The sequence below is a fragment of the Bos javanicus genome, chromosome X (genome assembly GCF_032452875.1).
Source record: "Bos javanicus breed banteng chromosome X, ARS-OSU_banteng_1.0, whole genome shotgun sequence".
Classification (NCBI taxonomy): Eukaryota; Metazoa; Chordata; class Mammalia; order Artiodactyla; family Bovidae; genus Bos; species Bos javanicus.
In genome coordinates, this window is record NC_083897.1 from 82,140,223 (window position 1) to 82,160,772 (window position 20,550).

At 44.3% G+C, this 20,550-nt stretch overlaps 1 protein-coding gene across 2 annotated transcripts; it reads right to left on the reverse strand.

Annotated features, from left to right (window-relative positions):
- Positions 1-1,183: 1,183 nt before the first annotated feature.
- Positions 1,184-14,523, reverse strand: ARR3 (arrestin 3). Of its 2 annotated transcripts, XM_061409823.1 has the most exons (16): positions 13,073-13,327; positions 12,780-12,810; positions 12,569-12,629; positions 12,368-12,412; positions 7,579-7,778; positions 7,398-7,457; positions 7,171-7,238; positions 6,388-6,523; positions 6,119-6,203; positions 5,796-5,868; positions 5,262-5,399; positions 2,714-2,797; positions 2,433-2,456; positions 2,206-2,258; positions 1,895-1,904; positions 1,184-1,341 (listed from the first exon to the last, which is right to left on the reverse strand). In XM_061409823.1, exons 1-16 carry the CDS (start codon positions 13,141-13,143, stop codon positions 1,248-1,250), a joined length of 1,233 nt encoding a protein of 410 aa, XP_061265807.1. In that variant the 5' UTR covers positions 13,144-13,327; the 3' UTR covers positions 1,184-1,247. The 2 variants fall into 2 exon arrangements, with proteins under 2 accessions (XP_061265807.1, XP_061265806.1); XM_061409822.1 differs by lacking the exon at positions 1,184-1,341 and adding an exon at positions 14,038-14,523 and having other exon boundaries at positions 1,843-2,258; positions 13,073-13,110.
- Between the last annotated feature and the right edge of the window lie 6,027 nt (positions 14,524-20,550).

The following is a 20,550-nucleotide window of genomic DNA, read 5'->3' on the forward strand; positions in this document are numbered from 1 at the left end:
GGTTGAGGTACCGGGTTAGTGACGTGGGAGTGAACACTCACTATTCGGTCCTCCAGGGACATGATCTTAGACAGGAAGTCAATGCCAAAGGTTGCCTGCAAAGGAGGGGCAGATACTTACTCTGTACCCCTCCTCTACCCCCAGTACCAGGCAGTCTTAGACCCAGAAGTTGAGTGAGTGAGTGAATGAGTGAAGTCGCTCAGTCGTGTCTGACTCTTTGCGACCCCATGGACTATAGCCTACCAGGCTCCTCCATCCATGGGATTTTCCAAGCAAGAGTACTGGAGTGGATTGCCATTTCCTTCTCCGGGAGATCTTCCTGACCCAGGGATTGAAGCCTGGTCTCCCGCATTGTAGGCAGACGCTTTGCCGTCTGAGCCACCAGGGAAGTAGAGAATGGCCCTTGAAAAGTGTCCTGGTTCAACTTTTCAACGCTTACAATAGATAACTTTGAGGAAAAGAATCCCCAGGTAAGTCGGCCAAAGAAGGGGGCAAAAACGTACTGTGTGATGCCTTGTACTGGGCTCACCCAGCAAGTGCTGGGTTCCAAGCTATTGTACATAAAGTGGGTGAGGATAAGTAGGCCAAGTGACACCCTGGGTGAAAAGGATATTGATTCCCCTGAGAGCCCCCTACTCCATTCCATACCATCACATCTTCCTATCCCCTAGGCCCCCACCACTCTGCCAGCCAAGGATTGCAGGGCTTGGGTTTGCACAGAGACTGGCGCTTGGGTGTGATGGATCCCAGGCTGAAGCCTCAGCAGTGGGGCCTTGTGATGTGCTTTGTGCTTGGCAGGTGGGTGGCACTTGCTGCCTGGGGTCACATGGCACTCCATCCAACCATCAGTCTCACCTTCAGGCCTGGGCTTGGGGCCATGCCCTCTCAGGCCCTGCCCACAGTCCTGAGGTGGGGCAGCTGGGCCGTGTTTGATCCTGGGAGTGGGATAGTTGGGGGTGGGATGAGGACAGGGATGGCCAAAAAGCTGAAGCACTCACAGAGGGTAGGTGGCCTTGCCAGAGGGAAGTCAGGGGTTGTTTGGAGGAAAAGCACATGGCTGCAGGAAATCTAATCACTAGTGTGGAGTTGGGGTAAGAGGCTTGAGGCGGGGAGTTGGTTTATTCTAGATAGTTCCATTACCCTCCTCCAAGAGGAGGAAGTACCAAAGAGATCAGAAGGCACATCGGACAAGCTGATTTATTGAGTGTTGCAGGGGGCTCCCACACGTAGGTACTGGAGCCAGGCGCTCAGCTGCCCTCATTCCCCTCAGCTGCCAAAGCCTCCTGGCTCTCTCCACTGGGTTCCTGCTGAGCAAACTCCTCGATGACTATGTCCTCAGAGCTTGCAGAAGCATCAGAAGGGAACGGAAGGTTAGGAACAACTCTGAGCGTCATCCACTCCCATTTCCTGACCCCAGAGCAGTGATCCCTTCCTTGCCACTCAGCTCAGACCCTCACCCCCTCTCAGCTGCCCCCACCCCACATAGACCACACTGGGCTTGTTTCCTTCATTCCTTCCCCAATCTCCCAACTCAAAAGTGCCCCCCTCAGAGGGGAAATAAGAATGGGGGGTGGGAAGGAGAGAAGGCATGGGAAAATGAAAAACGAGAAGTAAGAGCTAGGAGGCAGGGTAATAAGAAAAGACTGGAAGGGATGAGGGTGAAGGATGACAACTGGGAGAAAAGCAGGAGGTGGACGGTGGGGGATGCAAAAAGGGAAAGGGGCTTATGAAAAACACTACTAAACTACGACACGAAGTTAAACCATATGTTTCCACTGCACACCTATTGAAAACACTCCAGGGAAGCTTTTTAACATTTCCATTGTCATAAAATGGAGAGTGGCAGTGGGGAAAGGGGTGGGGGGCGGGGTTTCCAGGCCTCACATTTTCTTACCTAGCAGCCTCTGTAATGAGCATAGAGAGGGAAGGAAATGTGGATTAAAGCCAATAAGTTCCCTGAAGAAATGTCTTGTTACTCTTCCCTCTCCCTTTTTGACCATCTCCCTCTCATACATACACAATACATACACACATGCACGTGTGCACACACGCATACACACAATTGCCCTGCAAAGCTATTCACCCAACCTACCTACTGCTACAGAATCTCTACGCAAACTGCCAGTCCTAGATTCATGAAATCAGAATTGCTTGGTCCCCAACCCTCGGGACCACTGTTCCTGTGAGTCCCACCTGGTCACTCACCGTTTGACGGCTTTGGATGCATCAGGATCAAGGGGAGCTCCACACCAACATCACTGCAAGGATCCCAAGATTGGGTTACAGATCTCCCTCCAAGGCTACTCCCTGAACCTCTCTCCCTCAGTTTTTTGGTCCTAGGGTGCCCTTAGATTCTCCCTTATCACTCTTTTGATCTTCTGATTGCATCCTCCCTTTCTTGCCCTGGTTCCCCCCACCCCACAGTCTCTTACCTGGCTGTCAGGTCGCCTAGGATGCTGAGGGTAGAATGACACCCTAAAATTAGCAGCTGGAAATGGAAAGTAGCAACCTAATTTGACAGGGGAATTAGGGATTGTAAGGCCAACTCAACCACAGAATTGGTTTCTGGAAGGGAAGGTAGCCTGCTCATGGAGCTCACAGGTTTGGGAAACGGGTCCAGAGAAGGGGCGAGTTGAATGGGTCAGTCCAACTGGGAAGAAAACAAAAGTGGCTCCCCAGCCCCTGCCCAGACAGACCCTGCATTCTCACTCACCCTCCACAGGACACCATCAGGTTGACTCTGACTTTGTAGGACACCAGGATCCCCAGCAGCTCCTTGTCCACTCCTGGTCGAAGACTGGGAGGTGGTAGTATTCATCGTTGTGTGTTTGAGGGGAAATGGCTGTGAGGGAGCTAACTCATTCCGTCCCCCAGTCCCTTCCTGTGCATCTTTTGTCATCTGACAGGTCTCCCAGGCTCTGATCTCCGACTCACTGGGATCACATTTCTGTTCCTCAAATCCAGTTTTACCATGTCACCCTCTGCTCAGGAGGCTACCTCTCTGAATATAATTAATACACTGCTTGACTTTCACAACCCTTAACAATTTGGTCCCACCTAGCCTCTCTAACCTTCCTGCCCTAACTCCCTAACACCTGGGGTACGACCTAACCGGACCCATCCTCTCTCCTTGCTCAGAACAAGCCGTGCAGATTCTTACCTTCTGACGTTTTCCCAGGCTATATTCCCAACCTGGAACTCTCTTTTCTTCCTCTATTGCTATCCAAATCCAACACATTCTTCAAGATCTAGCTCCTTCTGTCTCCTCCAGCTATGCTGGCTTCTTTGAACTCCTATTGGATTTTTAATCTGAACTACACATACTAACATTTAACTGATAGATGGCATTCACATTCCTCTTTAATTTTTTTAATATAAATATTTATTTTAATTGGAAGCTAATTACTTTACAATATTGTATTGGTTTTGCACATCAACATGAATCCGCCATGGGTGTACACGTGTTCCCCATCCTGAACCCCCCTCCCACCTCCCTCCCCATCCCATCCCTCAGGGTCATCCCAGTGCACCAGCCCCGAGCACCCTATATCATGCATCGAACCTGGACTGGCGATTCGTTTCACATATGATAATATACATGTTTCAGTGCCATTCTGCCAGATTATCCCACCATCGCCCTCTCCCACAGAGTCCAAAAGACTGTTCTATACATCTGTGTCTCTTTTGCTGTCTCGTATACAGGGTTATCGTTACCATCTTTCTAAATTCTATATATATGCATTAGTATACTATATTGGTGTTTTTCTTTCTGGCTTACTTCACTCTGTATGATAGGCTCCAGTTTCATCCACCTCATTAGAACTGATTCAAATGTATTCTTTTTAATGGCTGAGTAGTACTCCATTGTGTATATGTACCATAGCTTTCTTATCCATTCATCTGCTGATGGACATCTAGGTTGCTTCCATGTCCTGGCTATTATAAACAGTGCTGCGATGAACATTGGGGTACACGTGTCTGTTTCAATTCTGGTTTCCTTGGTGTGTATGCCCAGCAGTGGGATTGCTGGGTTGCATTCCTCTTTGTTCCCCATTTCAGCCATAAACTGAAGGCAGAGACTATCTTCAACTTCTTTGTACCCTCCCACATTGCTTAGCATAGAAATGATTATGTAACAAGCATTCAGTGAAAACTGACTGATTGAAAAATAAGGCACAGGAGTTCCCTAGTGGTACAGTGGATAAGAATCTGCCTGCCAGTGCAGGGGACACAGGTTCGGTCCCTGGTCCAGGAAGATTCCACATGCTGCAGGGCAACTAAGCCCTTGTGCCACAACCACTGAAGCCCACACTCTAGAGCCCATGCTCCGCAAACAGATGCCACCACAATGAAGAGTAGCCCCTGCTCACCTCAACTACAGAAAGCCCACACACAGCAACAAAGACCCTGTTCAGCCAAAAGTAATTAATTTTAAGAAAAGGAAAATACAGAAAGCCATATGATCTTGGAGATTTTCCAAGATTTTTCATTGCCCTGGGATGCTGATCCTCTATCTCCAAAGTAATGCTATTGGGATGATTTCTCAGTCTCTTTCAGGCAATAACAATGTATTGCTACATGATTGATAAAGCACAGAGAAAGGCAGTGGGAATGAATGCTTGTCAGATGGTGGCAGATGGTTTTCGGTAGGAGACACATCTTACACTAGGGCCTCCAAATGTTAGGCATCAGACCAAATGAATGACGATATAATTCTATCAGTTCCTATCATATTCTTTTTTGTCCTCTTTTCTCTCCATTTCTCATCTGTCTTCCACTGAACTTCTATCTTCACTAGAGAGTAGCTGCTACAGAGATCACAATGTTAGAGCCAGATGATGTGATAGCATCTTTTCCACCTCTGCCACTGTGCAAGTTTGGACAAGTTCCTTCGTCTCTCTGAGCCTCAGGGCCATTAAGTGTAAAATAGAATAAGAACACATACCCAGCCTAATGGGATTCTTATGATGATAACAGTACCATACATAAGACCTTTCTGAGCTTTAAAATATTATACAACATAAGGAATTTTTCCTATCCACTTTTTCCTTTCTTGTTGCCTATGACCTAAGCCTGTCCTTGGTCCCATGGGTATTATTTAGCTTACTGTTGGCCCTCTTGCCAAGAGGTGTCTCTGAATGTTTAAAATTTTTTTGAAACAGGTAGGCTTCATTGAAGGTGAAACCTCAGAACTGTGTATATAGCACACAGAATGGGTTGTGGGGTAGAAAATGAAGGCCAGGAGTTACATGTGAGCTTACATTGTGCTAGAGGCCAGATTGGTGTCACCCTGCTTGAGTTTGCCATCCAGTGCCAGGCCCTGTTTGTGGCAGTTGTCTGCCAAGAGCGGGGTTACTGCAAAGCTCTTGGAGAAGGTGGAGTTAGCAGCTATAGTCTCCCTTTGAAAGAAAAGAAGAGAAGAACTTAAGCTAGGCTTGCCAACTAAGTGATTCTTATTCCCAAGAGTATTTTGCACAATTCCATGAACCTACTGGAATATCCAAGAGAGCAGACATGTCTGACTGTGGAGAGTGGGAATGATTCACTCTGGTGGGAAATCATCTTATGCCCCCACCCTCTCTCAGAATTCGATGATCCTCTTGTGTGTATCCTCCCTCTAGCTCTCTTGAGAATCCCTCCCTTTTTCCACGTCAGCCCTCACCTTGACCTTCCTCAGTCCTGGCCTCTTCCCCACTTCCTTCTTTCCCCAATCCTCTCCTCTGCCTCCAGACCCCGACCCTCTTTCCACCACCCTACCCTTCAGCTCTCTGACCCCAGCCCCGGCGCCAGCTCACGTGAACTCCTGAACGAACACAGTCTTGGTGTACTTGTCTAGTGAATACAGGACGACATCTGTGATCTGGTCAACTGCAGAGCCAGGAAAAGCACATGACTATAGTTAGTCATCCTCAAGACCCCAACTCACTGCCCTTGTACACGGGCACACTTCATGTGATGTACTAAGATGTGCATATATGGATGAACAGAGATGTATGTTTTGATAAGCTTGCAATGGAGGGAAAGCCTAGATGAATGCAGACTGGGTAAGTGGGGGCAGAGTTCTGGAAAGACGTATGGATTTGGGACCAGAGGCAGGGAGACAGGAAAAGAAGCTCACCTGAAATCTTGATTTTTTTGATGACCTTGTTGGTAGAGTTGTTGATGGAAACATTGACAGAGATGGGTTGGCCATGATAATTTACCTAAAGCAGGAGGAGAGGCCCGTTATAAGGTTGGAGGGAGAACACTCAGATAAAGACCTAGAATTTGTTTCCTCAGCACTCTTGCCGACCTGGCCTCCACCCTTGTCTTCCCAAGTAGGAGATCAATAAAGAAAGGGTTTCAGAGCGGTTGCACACTAGGGGACAAGAAATGGGGGTCACAAACCTCCTTGTCCATCCAGGCCTGGAGTTGTAGGGGCTGAGCTGACAGGAGGAAGCGGCGCACAGTCTGGGCCCAGGGGCCAGGGCCTGGTTCCAGGGGGGCAAACTGTATTTTCCGAATCACCAGCCGCACAGAGTCTCTAAGTAGAGGCCAAGGGGACAGCCAGAACATCTCCTTAGGACCCACAGCCCTTTCTTGTGCCAAACCTATAGCCCAGTCCTCACTTGGGTGGTGGAGGTGGCAGAAGGTTTCCCTCAGAGAATGCCTCTGGACCCTCAAGGTAGGTATCTAGACCATAGGTCAGCAAACTATGGCTCACTGGCTAAGTCTGGTCTGCTGCTTATGTCTGTATGGCCCACAAGCTAAAAATGGTCATTATATTTTCAAGTGATTGAAAAAAAATCAAAGAATAATATATCATGACATGTGGAAATTATATAAAATTGAAATTTCAATGTTCATAAAGTATTGGGACACAGCCATGCTTGTTCATTTGCATACTGCCCATGGCTGTTTTCATGCTGCAGTGGCACAGTTCAGTAGGTGCAACAGGAAGTACATTGTTCACAAAGCCTAATATTTCTTGTCTGGCTTTTGACAGAAGAGTTTGCTGACCCCATGCTCTAGAGCAAAGAAGAGAAATTAGAGGGGAATCAGAAATGGGCATCTGAATTGGTGGTGATGCTGCTACAGAGGTTAGAAGTAAGGATGTTTCTGTCCTGAGAGCAAGATCTGTTTCCTGGTGCAGGCTAGAGGCAGGGATTTGGAAGTTGACCACAGAAACACCTCTTGGAGACTTTCTCCTCCAGGTTTTCAGCACAGAAACTCTTCACTTCAAAGTCAACACCGCAGGCCTGCAAAGGGGCAGAGGCAAAGAGAACTCATTTCTGACACTGCCCACTCCCTTCCTCATGGGTTTATAAGGAAATATCTGATCCCATCCGTTAGCTGTCCCTTTCTCCAGTCTTGTCCATTTATCCCTCTGTCCATCTTTTTGAGAACCCAGACCTCACCTTTCCTGTATCATCAGGACCTGGCTGCAGTGTCACCGAACAGGGCAGGTTGACAACCATCTAAAGGATCAGAAGGAGGTCAGCAAACAGAAGAAATAGGGACCCCTTTCCTCTGTTCTCCTTGTTTAGCTTCCTCTCTTAATCTTCCCTAGAAGCCTTACCTAGGGCTTGGGGTCAGTACCTGCAGGGTAAAGGGGTAGGCATTGTCCCCCAGCTTGTGCAGCAGTCGCTCCTGCAGGACTGTGAGGGGGCCCCGGGGGCTGCTGGACTCAGCTGGGACCACTTGCTGGACCTGTACGTACAGATCTTTGCGGAATGTCAGACCAATCACATCCAAGTCATCATGGCCGTAGCGAAAGGCACAGGTCAACATGACAAACACTGCAGGCAAAGGAACAAGAGAGTGACCTGTCAGGTCTGAGGGGAAAGGAGATCTTAACAGTGGCAGAGGAAGCTCAGAGGAAGACATGGAGAAACAATGTAATATTATCAAACCAGTATGGCCATAAAGAAAAGGATTAACACATTTGACTACAGTAAAATTTAAAACTTCTTTACATTAAGTATCTTTATAAATAATGAAACAAGCAAAAGCCTGAGGAAATATTTGCAACACCTGTAACAAAAGTTTAGTGTTCATAGTATCTAAAAAAACTCCCACAAATCAGTAATAAAAATACAAACATTCCAATATAAAAGTGTTCAAAGTGTATGAATAGGCTCTACACAGAAGCGTGGAATGGAATGGCCAATGAAGTATGAAAACATGTCCACTCTTATTAGTAATCAGATAAATGCAAATTAAAGCCACAATGAGATAACATTTCTGCCTCCTCAGACTGTCAAAAATTTTTAAGTCTGACAGCACTAAATGTTGAACAATGCTCCAGATGTGAAACAATTGATTACATACTGTGGTGGGAGTATATGTTTGTACAGCCACTTTGGAAAACTGTGGGCACTGTCCAATAAAGTGGAATCTGCTCATATCTTATGAAATAAGAAGAATTTAGTAGAACTCTTGCTCTTGTTTGTAAGGAGAAATATATGAAATGTCCATGGCATCAGTGTTTGTCATAGCATAAAACTGGAAATGATTTAAATACCTATCAGTGGGAGAGTGGGTAAACAGTTATGGTATATTCATATTGTGGAATATCAAACTGAGATTAAAATAATGAACCTGAACTCCATGTATTAACATGGTTAAGTCTCAAAAGTTGAGTAAAAGAAGAATGATATACACAATCATACCATGTATATAAAGTTGAAAAGCATGTAGAACAATACCAAAGTTGCTCACTGATATATAAATATAAAGTTAGAAGTATAGAAACATCATGGGAACAATAAATGTCAAATTTAGAATAGTTATTACCTGAGGTGGAGGGAGGAAGGAGTATGGGATTAGGGAAGGATACGCAGGAGACTTCAGTTGGTTTCTGTAATTCTTTTTAAAACTAGGTGATGGGTACAGGGTATTCATTGCATAATTCTCTAGGGTCAGAACCTAGGTTTGCATACGACTTGGAGAAATCTGTCGTGTTGTCTGAGCCTCAGTTATTTCACCTGTCAATAATAGGACTGCAGAAGAGCTCTACAGTTATTATCTCTGTTTTACAGGTAGAGAAAATGAGCTCAGAGCAGCTAAATGACAGCCCAGGATTTTAACTCAGACATGACTCTAAAGCCCAGACTCGTGTGCACAACTTAACTCACAGGGTGGTTGTAAGGAGGTGATGTACGAGAAATCCCTGTGGAAATTTAAATTATAGATGTGGATGATGATGATGATCATGGGAATATCAGAGAAATGGAACAATAATAATTATACATCACAGCTAGTACCTAAGATTATTGGGACAAATAGAAAGCTACGTCATGCACTAGTGGAGTGTGGGACGGGGTACAGAGAGATATCTGTCCAAGGACAGTGACAGAGACTGAAGGAAGGAAAGATTTACAACAGGGGTTGGGGAAAAAATGGAATAGGGGTCAAGAATCTTATTTTTAATCAGGAGCCCTGACCCAAAGAAAAGAAAACTACCAAGAGCCGTAGAAACCAACTTATTTTTGTATTTTTAAGAAGTCAAAATATACAACAGCCAGATTATCTGCTTTTAAAATTACAAACAAGCAAAGAAAATGAATCTATATTCAAAAGATACAACAAAGACTGAAAGTAACGGTAATGGGAGTGCTTATAGTGACTGGGACAATGGGCAGCCTCATACCCTGCACGAAAGTGAAGTCGCTCAGTCGTGTCTGACTCTTTGCGACCCCATGCAACCCACCAGGCTCCTCTGTCCATGGGATTTTCGAGGCAAGAATACTGGAGTGGGTTGCCATTTCCTTCTCCAGGATACCCTGCACGAGGGAGAGTTAATTGGTACAACCATTTTGAAGGGCAATTTGGTGATAGAAAGCTTTAAAAATGTGTGACTACCCTTTGGCCATTCATTCCTTTTCCAGGCATTTAGTCTAAAGAAATAATTGAACAAGTATGAAAAGAAATACATACAAGTATGTACTTTATGGGGTTGTTTGTCATAGCAAAAAATGTCCAGTGGTTAAAGTTGGCTAAATACATTATGGTGCACTCACACAGTATAGTACTAGGCAACCAAAAAATGTATAGATTTTTACATATTGCAGAGGCAAAAAAGAAGGTTAGAAAGTATTATGTATAATATAGCATTTAAAATAAAAATATAGATATTTTTACACAGAAAATATGAATAAATGTGAACTGAAATATTTGTGATTATCTCTGGGTGAGAGCATTACAGTCTTTCTCCTTCATCTGTACTTTCTAATGTTTCTACATGAGGACAAACTTAACAATTTTCAAAAGATACAACAAATTAAATTCATCTTGGTTTCCCAGTTATGCCAAAAAAAGTGGGAAAAGGGAGAGCAAGAATAGGAAAAGGAAAGAGGGAGCAAAGGAAAGAAAAAAACAGAAGATGAAAAGAGGTTGCTGGAAGGAAGCAAGGGAAGGGATGAAGTGAAAGAGAGGAGAAAACAGAAAAAGAGGAGGGGCCAGGCAAAAGGGTATCTAATAGCCCCTGAGCTCAGGGTGTGTTAATCAGATGAATTGTTCTTGTCACATCCCGCTGTGGTATGTGGTGGGAAGGGCATCACCCCACCCCCAAGATCTTATTGATTCTCTGACAGTTTACAATCATCCTTTTTTGTGTTAAGAAATAGCTTGTTTTAGTTTTTTTAATTCAACATCTAATTTAAAGTTATTTATATAAATAATACATATTAGTTGTGTGACAATTAGAAAACACAAACAAAAAGAGAAATCAAAGTTCTGCCATCATACGTATTTCAGAGATAACTGCTCTTAATTTGTTTCATTTGCTTCCCAACTTTGTTTCGGTAATTAAATATAAGGCCACCTTAGATATTTATGACTTATCTTTCATTGCCTTTTTGAAATGAAACATTTTATTTTGAGATCAGTGTAGATTTACATGCCGTTGTAAGAAATAATACGGAAAGATCCCACATCAATTTTTGTTAAACCACACTTCATTCACACTACCACATATATTGCCCTACAACTGGCCTTTTTCATTTAGTGGAGTAGCGTTAGCATATTTTACATCAACAAATGCACCTCAAAAGAAAAAAATACATATTTGGAAATATTATGCAAGTAAGATTATCTTGATAAAAGTAACAAAGTATATAAAAAAGCTAAGGAATAAATTTAAATACATACAGCTTAAATGAATAATAATATGAAACTACTAAGGGACATGAAGATTAAAATTAAAGGAATAAACACATTTTATTTCCTGGGTCGACATACATTTTTTAAACTGAAGATTTTTTTCTGTAGGTTATTCTGGAAATTTTGTAGGGCTGTGAAAAAATGATTTAGGGTTTAGAACTACAGAGTAATTGAGACTCTTAAATAAGTTGATTAATTTACTGGCTATACCCCAAAATTCCTCTGATATTTAAAAGTGGATGGACTGCTTATCCGCACTGTTTAATCTGAGCAATTAGGTTTGGTTTATTCCACAATAGCTAAAGGTTACATTTGAACTAGTATTCATCAATTTGTTCTGAACCTTTTTCAAATGGAACCCAATTTTCAATCTGTTGGATCACAGAGCAAGAATTAAAGAAAAAAAATGGCAAAGCAATTATTTCAGTGTAATCTAGAACTATAATACTATAACCAGAGTAATGTCTTTTGCTGTTACTTGCTGTAGTTATTGTTTTATTTCTTTCTTTGGGATTTTTTTTTAATGGAAAAAATGGGTTTCCCTACACAAAGGAGATATGGAAAAACATATGCAAATAAAGGGAAAAAGAAATGCAAAGGAATGCAAAGTGGCAGCCTGAAGGTCACATCCAGCCCTTGGAAAAATAAAATTTTTTGATTTATCCAAATCAAAGAGAGATTTTAAAAAAATCTCTTAATTAGCTGCCAACATTTGAAAATCAGGACATTTGCTTAATGCAAATTTTAATAACTTAATCCATATTTTAATAATATGGATTTCTGGTGTACTGGATCTTTCAGTAGGCAGTCTAAGTGTGTGTTCAGGTTAGCAGTGAAGCAAAGGCCCCACCAACAATAAGGGAGAAAATCAGAGATTTTAGAAAAAAGCGTTTAATTTCAGCACACATGTAAATTTTGTGTGATCTTGGAAAAGAAAATGTAATTAATGCTTTAGAAATATATCTACTTTAAATATTATTTGGGAAGAGGCACTAGAATCTTTTCAGACTTTGAGCCTCTCAAAGTCTTATTCTGACCTTTATTTCCAGTTCTTCTTTAACAACCAGAGAATTTAGCCACACTGGACTGAAATTCCCAGTTGTTAGCTTCTATCAGATAAGACATTCACAGTCCCATCCACTTTTTAATTTTCTTATAACTCTCTGGTCCACTCGTCCAGTGGGGTCCCTGGCATATACACAGACCAACAAGGATTTTTACTTACTCTTTCGGCCTTTTAAGTACTCAGGGTCAACCAGGACTACACCATCTATGGAGAGGGGGAGAGACGGCACCCTGGTCAGGAAAAGTCCTCAGACTATGAAACAGAAGTTCCTCTTCTGCATGGTCCTTTCTTGGCTTTCTTTCACTCCCTTGCTCCCACTCCCCTTCTCCCCAGGCTCTTTGCCTTTTCGGACTCACTGACCAATGGGTTCCACCATGTCCACATGGTCCACGAAGTCCCGTTTCCCCAGGTAGATGGATAGCTGTTGTGGAACAACCTCCCATGTTACTGTCATAATCTTCTTTTAATGGATTCCCCTGAAGGCCCCAACCCAAACCCCTGAGACCTTGAAGGACATACACATCTATCCCTTTTCCCCTTTCATTTGCCCAGCTGGGTCAGGTTCTCTCACCTTGCCGTTGGAGCAGGTCTTCTTAAACACCCTAAGAGGAGAAAATCAGAGGACATGGAAGGGGATTGGAAGAGAAGGGAGGGGGAGAAGAAGGGAAAGGAAAGAAAGGGAATTGGGGAGAAAAGGAAATATTTCTAGTATTAGAGGAAGAGGCCCAAGGAGAATGAAGTGACACCCAGGTGGAGGCAACACAAGTAGAAGAAAGGTTGCAAACCCCTCCACCCCAAAGGCAAGTCGTTGGGTTTGGGTAAGCCACAAGTCACAGAAGCAGAGAATTAGGAGTTCTTACATACCTAGACATGTTGGCCATGGTGTGGATGTTGAGCCTTTTCTGGCAAGAGGGGAAGGAGGGAGGCTCAATCATTTGGTCCCATTCTCCTTACCTGGCTTTGATATGCCATCTGGACACACCTGGTGTGACATAACCTTTTCTTCTTAGACACCTCACCACCATCCATGCTTCCTATTCTCCCTCCTACTGGGTTACTTATTCAGGCATACTCTCACCCATCCAGGACACAGGAAAAAACTCCCCTAGTTTTTACAAATTATTGACCAATCATACTGTTTGTTCTCCAGAAAGGATGAGGCTTTATTAAATAGCTGGGGCCCTCTCCTCTTGAGAGTGTTTTGGGAGAAGGAATTTGTTTGGAGAAAGACCTTCATTCAGGAAAGTATGAAGAAAATTGTACTGGATGAGGTTGAGCATCACCTAGCACAGAGTAGATGCCAAGACATGTTTGTTAGATACATGAATAAATGAATGAACAAAACCCAGACTCTGGTTTTTTCAATGGATTCTGAGCCTGAGTTCACCTCATGGTGGCCTTAACACAGCTAAGAAAGGAGAAAGGTGCAGATGAGTAAAGGTGCCCTCATGTTCTTGGTTGTTGGTGGCAGAAGCCGCCATGGAAGTTGAAAGCCTTCCTTGAACCTATTCACTGTTCTCATCATCCTCCCCAGATTTGCCCACTCTTACCCCCATCAATGTCGCCAGGTGCTAAGCCTTGGAGTAGGGATCTTTAGAGAGAGAAAGATATCTCGCTAATGCTTTTCTTTGATGTGTATTAGATCTGGCCCGAGAGGAGCTTAGGGGAGTTTTCGGAGGTCTCTTCCAAGGTATCTGGGCCTGAGTGCCTGTCAGCTCTGTTGGGAAAGGTGCCCCTCAAATGCTTCTTGATATATTGAGGAAGGTGCTAAGGGCAGGGGATATGGGACCTAGTATGGGCTGGAAATAAGAGGACTTTGGACTATTTACCTGGGGAGGAAGGTGAAGCTCACATCCGTCTCCAGCTCTGGTCGCTATGCTCGCCTCTCCAACCTCTTATACCCAAGGTCCTGTGAATTTTCAGATTGGTGGGGGTCAGGGGAGAAGAATAGGGTCCTGGGCGGGGGGCGGTGCATAAAATACTGCTTTATAAATAGCTCAGGTGCCAAGAGTTTGGAAAGCAGATTAGTGGACAAGAGATTAGTTGCTAAAAGATTAGCTGTTTGCTGCTGGGACAGGGCCAAGGTCAGGGGTTGAATCTGATGGTGTTAAAGTCAGGGGAGCTTGAGAAAAGGAACTATAGGGTTTTGGCCTCGTGAGGATCCCTGAGGACTGGGATCAAAGGGGAGTTGGGGACATTAAAAGAAATGCAAGGTGAAGGATAGAAATAGGAAGGCTCAAAGTATAAGCCTTTGTGATTCTGAAAGGAGAATCTTGTGTCACATTCCAGTCTTTCTATATCTCTTGATCAGGTATAACAGGCCACACAAAAGCCAAGGTTATGGGAAAGAGCACCCTTTCCCTAGTCCACCACTACTTGGGACTTGGGACTCTTGAAGTGATGTTTAGAGACCCAATTATCCCAGATTATGTGCACAGCAGGAGTAGATCTCCTGTAAATGGGGGTGGAGTGGGCAGGGGAGGCTGAGTGTACTGAGCTGTGTGCACACATCTGTGAGCCTTGAACTTCTTTTCTTGTTGAAGAGGAAGATAACACAGATTCTTGGCCTAGGGGCAGGTTATCCCAGCAGAATGTTGCCTGTGGACAGAAAAAGCAATTGACATCTTTACATGTCTGCCCCCACACAGCCAACCTTCCCCCATACGCGCCCTCAGCCCTTGACTCACTCCAATCCCTAAAACTAAGTCCACGCTATAGGCCCTAAGCAGCTTCCCTCACCTCATATGACCACTCACGGAATTAAAGATATTTCTGTCCTGCAGCTGCCAGGACCCCTGCAATGGCAGCAACAAAAGTAATCTTCCTTTCTTGGCTGTCCTTCCCATAGAACCCAGGCCCAGGTTTCATGGACATGGGGGATATAGAGACAGGATCTCCAAACTCTGGGGGTACAGGACCCCACCCTACTTTACCTCACCATAGCGCTGGCTGGGCTTCAGTACCTATCCACAGATGCAGCCTCAAACCTCCAGGACAGCCTGTCCATTCCTCACAGGGTGTCCACGGCTGTGGCTCAGGGGCTGGGCCTTCCCTACCTCCTGCTCGCCACTGTGGGTGCTGAACAGCTGTCCTTATTCTCTTTGCCCAAATAACCATGTTAACCTTTGCCATTCCTTGTCAGTATGCACCCCATGGCCTTGGCTTTTAGTCGTTGTAACTCTCTGCTTCTTTAGCTAGAGCTAGAAGCCCAGACTCTGAGGGGAAGGTTGGTGTCCAGGGAGAAGGTAAAGTCAGAATGAATGTTCTTTTGGACTAGGCTTCAACCTATTTTTGTCTTTAGACCCACATTTGAAGCTTAGCCTTTCTTTCGAATCAGGTCCATGGTCCTCCCAGCAGGAAGAAAGTAGATCTGGTAGGCCTTTAATTCATTTCTATGATTGAACTTAAATCATTCTCTCTTTTCCTGAAGTATGTGCATTTCTTGACTGAGGTATAATTTAGCAAAAGTAAAATGCACAAATCTCAATTGCACAGCTTGATGAATTTTTACCTACTGTGGAAAGCTGAATAATGGGCCCCCAAAGATATCAGGTCCTAATCCCGGGAAGCAATGAATTTTACCTTATATGGAAAAAAGGAACTTTGCAGATGTGATTAAATTTAGGATCTTGAGAGGGGGGAGACTATTTTGGATCATCTGGGTGGGCCCTAAATGTAATCACTAGTCTCTTTATGAGAGGGAAACAGAGGGAGATTTGACTGCTGAGACAGAAGGCAGTGTGAGGATTGCAGCCAGATGCGATGCTACAGGCTTGGAAGATGGAGGAAGGGAAGATGGAGGAATGCAGCTCTAGAAACTGGAAAAGGCAAGGACACGGATTCTCTCCAGTAGTCCCTCATAGTTGCAAGATGGCTGTCACAGTTCAGGCATAGCCCTGCTTATACTTTGGTTTTGGCCCAGTGAACCTGATTTTGGACTTCTGATCTCCAGAACTATAAAAGAATAGATGGTATTTGAAGCCATCAAATCTGTGGTAATTTTTTTGCAGCAGTAATAGGAAATTACTACACCTATGCCCAGATCAAGATATAGAACATTTCTAGTTCCCCAGAAAATTCCCTTGTGTCCCTTTCCAGTTAGTAGTCTCCCAAAGAGAACCATCACTCTGGTTTCATTTTGATTAGGAGTATTTTCATTTTAGGGCTTCCCAGGTGGTGCTAGTGGTAAAGTGCCAGTGCAGGAGATGTAGGAGACATGGGTTCAGTCCCTGAGTCGGGAAGATCCCCTGGAGGAGGGCATGGCAGCCCACTCCAGTATTCTTACCTGGAGAACCCAATAGACAGAGGAGCCTGGCAGGCTATAATCTATAGGTCACACAGAGGTGGACAGGACTGAAGCGACTTAGCACACACATTTGCATTTTATGAGGAGGCAAGAGTAAGAAGGCAAAGGAATGCATCTCTAATGGTGAAGTATCTGGCCCCTGTGATAGATTGAGGGGAGAGCTATTTTCAGGTCTTTACCCACCCTCACTCTGCACACCCCAATGATATTTCCAAACCTGCCCTTCCAGTTAGGAAGTGATGATCAGATCTCTGAGTGAGAAATGGTTGGCTTATTCCATAAGGCATCACAGCAGACAGGATTGTTCATCAACTCAATAGGCATCTCTCACTTCCTTCTTTTTGTTTTTATAATTCATTTATTTTATTTTTGGTTGAGCTGGGTCTTCATTGATGCCCTCGGGCTTTCTCTAGTTGCATAGAGAGCTGGGGCTACTCTTCTTGCAGTGCACAAGATTCTCATCATGGTGGCTTCTCTTGTTGTGGAGCAGGGGCTCTAGGCACATGGGCTTCAGTAGTTAAAGCATACGGACTCAGTAGTTGTGGCACATGGGCTTTAGTTGCCCACAGCATGTGGAATCTTCTCCAACCAGAGACTAAGCCTGTGTCCTCTGCCCTGGCAGGTGGATTTTTTTTTATATATCTATATCTATCTATCTTTATTTATTTTCTTATTTGGCTGCATTGGGTCACCAGGGATCAAACCTGGGTCCCCTGCCTCGAGAGCCTGGAGTCTTATCCACCGGACCACAGGGAAGTCCTTGCCCTTCCTTCTTGTGGACAGAATCCTCATTTTTCAGGTACCCCACCTTCCTCCACATGGCTCACTTCTGCTCTTGGCCAGTCATGGTCATTTCATCCTCCTTGCCAGTTGTTGGTTTAGTTATAGGCATAATGAAAGTCAGGCCACTGAGATATGAGGGGAAGCATGGTAGGGCGATACTGGGAAAGGTTTCCTGAGTAATAAAAATAAACACACAGGAAGAGAGCCCTTCCTGTCCTATCGTCAGTGGTATTTCCACATTTGGTTGGATGCAATGCCAGAAATAAAACAGCCACCTTGTGACCATGACGGTTGCTGAACAACCGGCTGAAGGGTACAGATCAGAAAGATGGAAAGAGTCTTTCTTCATATAAAGAATTTTTTAATGACAATGTTAAACTGTTGAATTAGCCAACTCAAAAGCTCCCTGCTCCTGGACTTAGATTATATGTTTCCTTATTTTAAACTCAGCTGAGTTGGAATATTCTGTTATTGCAGCTGACAGCATACCAGCAGACTTAAGTGGCATGTGGACAATGGCACTGTCTCAGTGTGGGAGGATGGAGAGGAGGCAGACTAATCAAATAGTAGAAACAGAGACTTCCCCTGCTGTCCTAGGTACTGGACACAGAGGTTCTGGCCTCTAGTCTAAAGTTGTTAACAGCCTCGCTGGAGATAAAGAGCAGACATTTAGAAACACTAAAAGGGAATGCTTCAGAAAAGACCCCTGCTACAACACTAACCTGGATACAATTATATGGAACCAGCCAGTCTCCCATGATTTTACTAATAAATTTGGATTGTTCGGGATTTCAGGTTACTGCTCCTTTCCATCAAGCCTGTGGGGACTGTCCTGTTCCACTCCACACTGCACCTTACTCTCAGCAGGTGACCTCACTTTTTCACCTCACAAAGAAAACCTAGGCAATTGGGGTGAACTTCTCAATCTCCAAACCCTCCAAATTCACGTATACTTTAATTCCTAATGATTAAGAGGCTGATAACTGCCAGACACTGAGAGTTGACACATTGCCTCATTTTCTCCTCACAACAAGGTCGCTACTCATGTCCTCATTCTATACATGAGTAAATAGAAATTTAGGAATACTTATCCACAGTCCTATAGCTAGTAGGTGATGAAGCCATAGGTAAACTCTAAGTCTGTATGACTCCAAAGCGTGCATTTCCCCCACTATTTCACTTTTCTCTCCTGTTCTTCCTTCCTTCCTTCCTCCCCACACCCCCACCCCCAACTCAGAGAAAGAGATTAGAAACCATGCCTTTCTCCCTTGTCCTTCTTTAGGCCCCAAGGAAACAGTTAACATTGCAGAGAAACTGTCATCAAGACATTTATTAATATTAGATATGAGGGGCCAAGAGGGGGAAGACTGGAAGAGTAGGGGCACCGAAGGATCTCAGCAACAACAGTATCCATGTTGCTCCTTTCTGTCATGGGAAAGAAGATAATGAACTTTGCCTGGCACACTAAATTCTAGATATCAATGAGATACCCAAGTGGATACATGTTACAGCAAACAATAAATACAGGGCTTATAGATGTGAGAATCATTCAATTCAATTAACTGTATCAGGGACTATTCATTCATGCAACAAATATTTCTTTAACACCAGGTGGCGCTAGTGGTAAAGAGCCCACCTGCCTAATGGAGGAAATGTAAGGAATGCCAGTTCAGTTCCTGGGTCGGAAAGATCCCCTGCAGAAGGGCATGGCATCCCAGTCCAGTATTCTTGCTTGGAGAACCCCGTGGACAGAGGATCCTGGCGGGCTACAGTCCATGGGGTCCCAAAGAGTCGGACTCGACTGAAACGACATAGCTCATAGGCTCTTGTATATGGTTTATCTACTTTCTTAACATTGAAATGAAAGGCATTTTTTGGACAACAAGGTGTATAATGTGGAAAAAAAATCCTGGAACATATATCATCATAACTTTACCTGGAAGGCTTTGAGAAAGACAGAAGTAAAACCAAATGCTTGTTCTCAGGTAATTCTGGGTATGATTTGGGAGTGGGAAGATCTGGAGGAGATAGATAAAAACACAAATGAGTATAATTCCAGGCAGTCTGTGGTATGTGCCATAATCTCAGTAGAAATCAAATGTGATAAGAGTGTGAGAAATTTGGTTGGAGACAGATTTGTATGCTGGAATCTCAGTTCAGTTCAGTTCAGTTCAGTCACTCAGTCGTGTCCAATTCTTTGCGACCCTATGGACTGCAGCTCACCAGGCCTCCCTGTCCATCACCAACTCCCAGAGTTTACTCAAACCCATGTCTATTGAGTCGGTGATGCCATCCAACTATCTCATCCTCTCTTGTCCCCTTCTCCTCCCACTTTCAATCTTTCCCAGCATCAGGGTCTTTTCCAACGAGTCAGTTCTTCGCATCAGGTGGCCAAAGTATTGGAGTTTCAGCTTCAGCATCAGTCCTTCCAATGAATATTCAGGACTGATTTCCTTGAGGATGGACTGGTTAGATCTCCTTGCAGTCCAAGGGACTCTCAAGAGTCTTCTCCAACACCACAGTTCATTGGTCATTATAATTATTCATAACTTGTAAGTTAAATCATGACAGTGGATGGAGAGAGAGAGATGGAGAGAGGAATAAACAATGGAAGAATGGAAAGAGAGGAGAGGAGAGAAGAGATTCTGGGAATAAGCCTTGGGGAAGGGTCACATTTGGAGGAAGGAGGACAGAAAGGAGCCAGGGAAGGAGACAGAAGGAATATCCAGAGGAATAGGAGAATCAGAGTAATGTAAAGTCACAGAAATGAACGTGAGGAAGAGTTTCACAGGAGAGAGCCAGTCTGGTCTGCAGCCTTTCATAAAGTAGGCATTCCTTTTGGCCTAGGTGACATCAGTGGAAGCTACTTCCGGTTGGGGAATGTTGGGAGAGGTGTTTTCCTGAAGCAGCCACTGGGTGGTAGTGGTGGCAGCGGCGGCAGCTGCAACTATCCAGGGACCGGCAGAAACACGGCAAAGCTAAATCAGCTTGAAGCAGTAGGAGAAAAACTGGCTCCTGCTGGGGCTTCTCTAGTTTTGTGGACACTGGAGTGTCCTCTTGAGTATATGCCAAGCCTCAAATCACATTTGTCCTCCTCTGAAGAAGCCAGCTTCATCCCTGGGAGCAGAGTAAATAGTACGAAGTACTTCATAGATCAGCAGCATTTTAAGGGGCTTCCCAGGTGGTGCAGTAGTAAAGAATCCGCCTGCCAATGCAAAAGACTAAGAGATGCAGGTTGGATCCTTGGATCTGG

Coding starts and splice junctions, on each gene's coding strand:
- ARR3 (XM_061409823.1), bottom strand. CDS start 13,143: ATGATTGAGCCTCCCTCCTTCCCCTCTTGCCAGAAAAGGCTCAACATC. Junction 12,811..13,072: donor ACCATGGCCAACATGTCTAG/GTATGTAAGAAC, acceptor TTCTCCTCTTAG/GGTGTTTAAGAAGACCTGCT. Junction 2,798..5,261: donor AATCTGGCCTCTAGCACAAT/GTAAGCTCACAT, acceptor ACCACCTCCCAG/TCTTCGACCAGGAGTGGACA.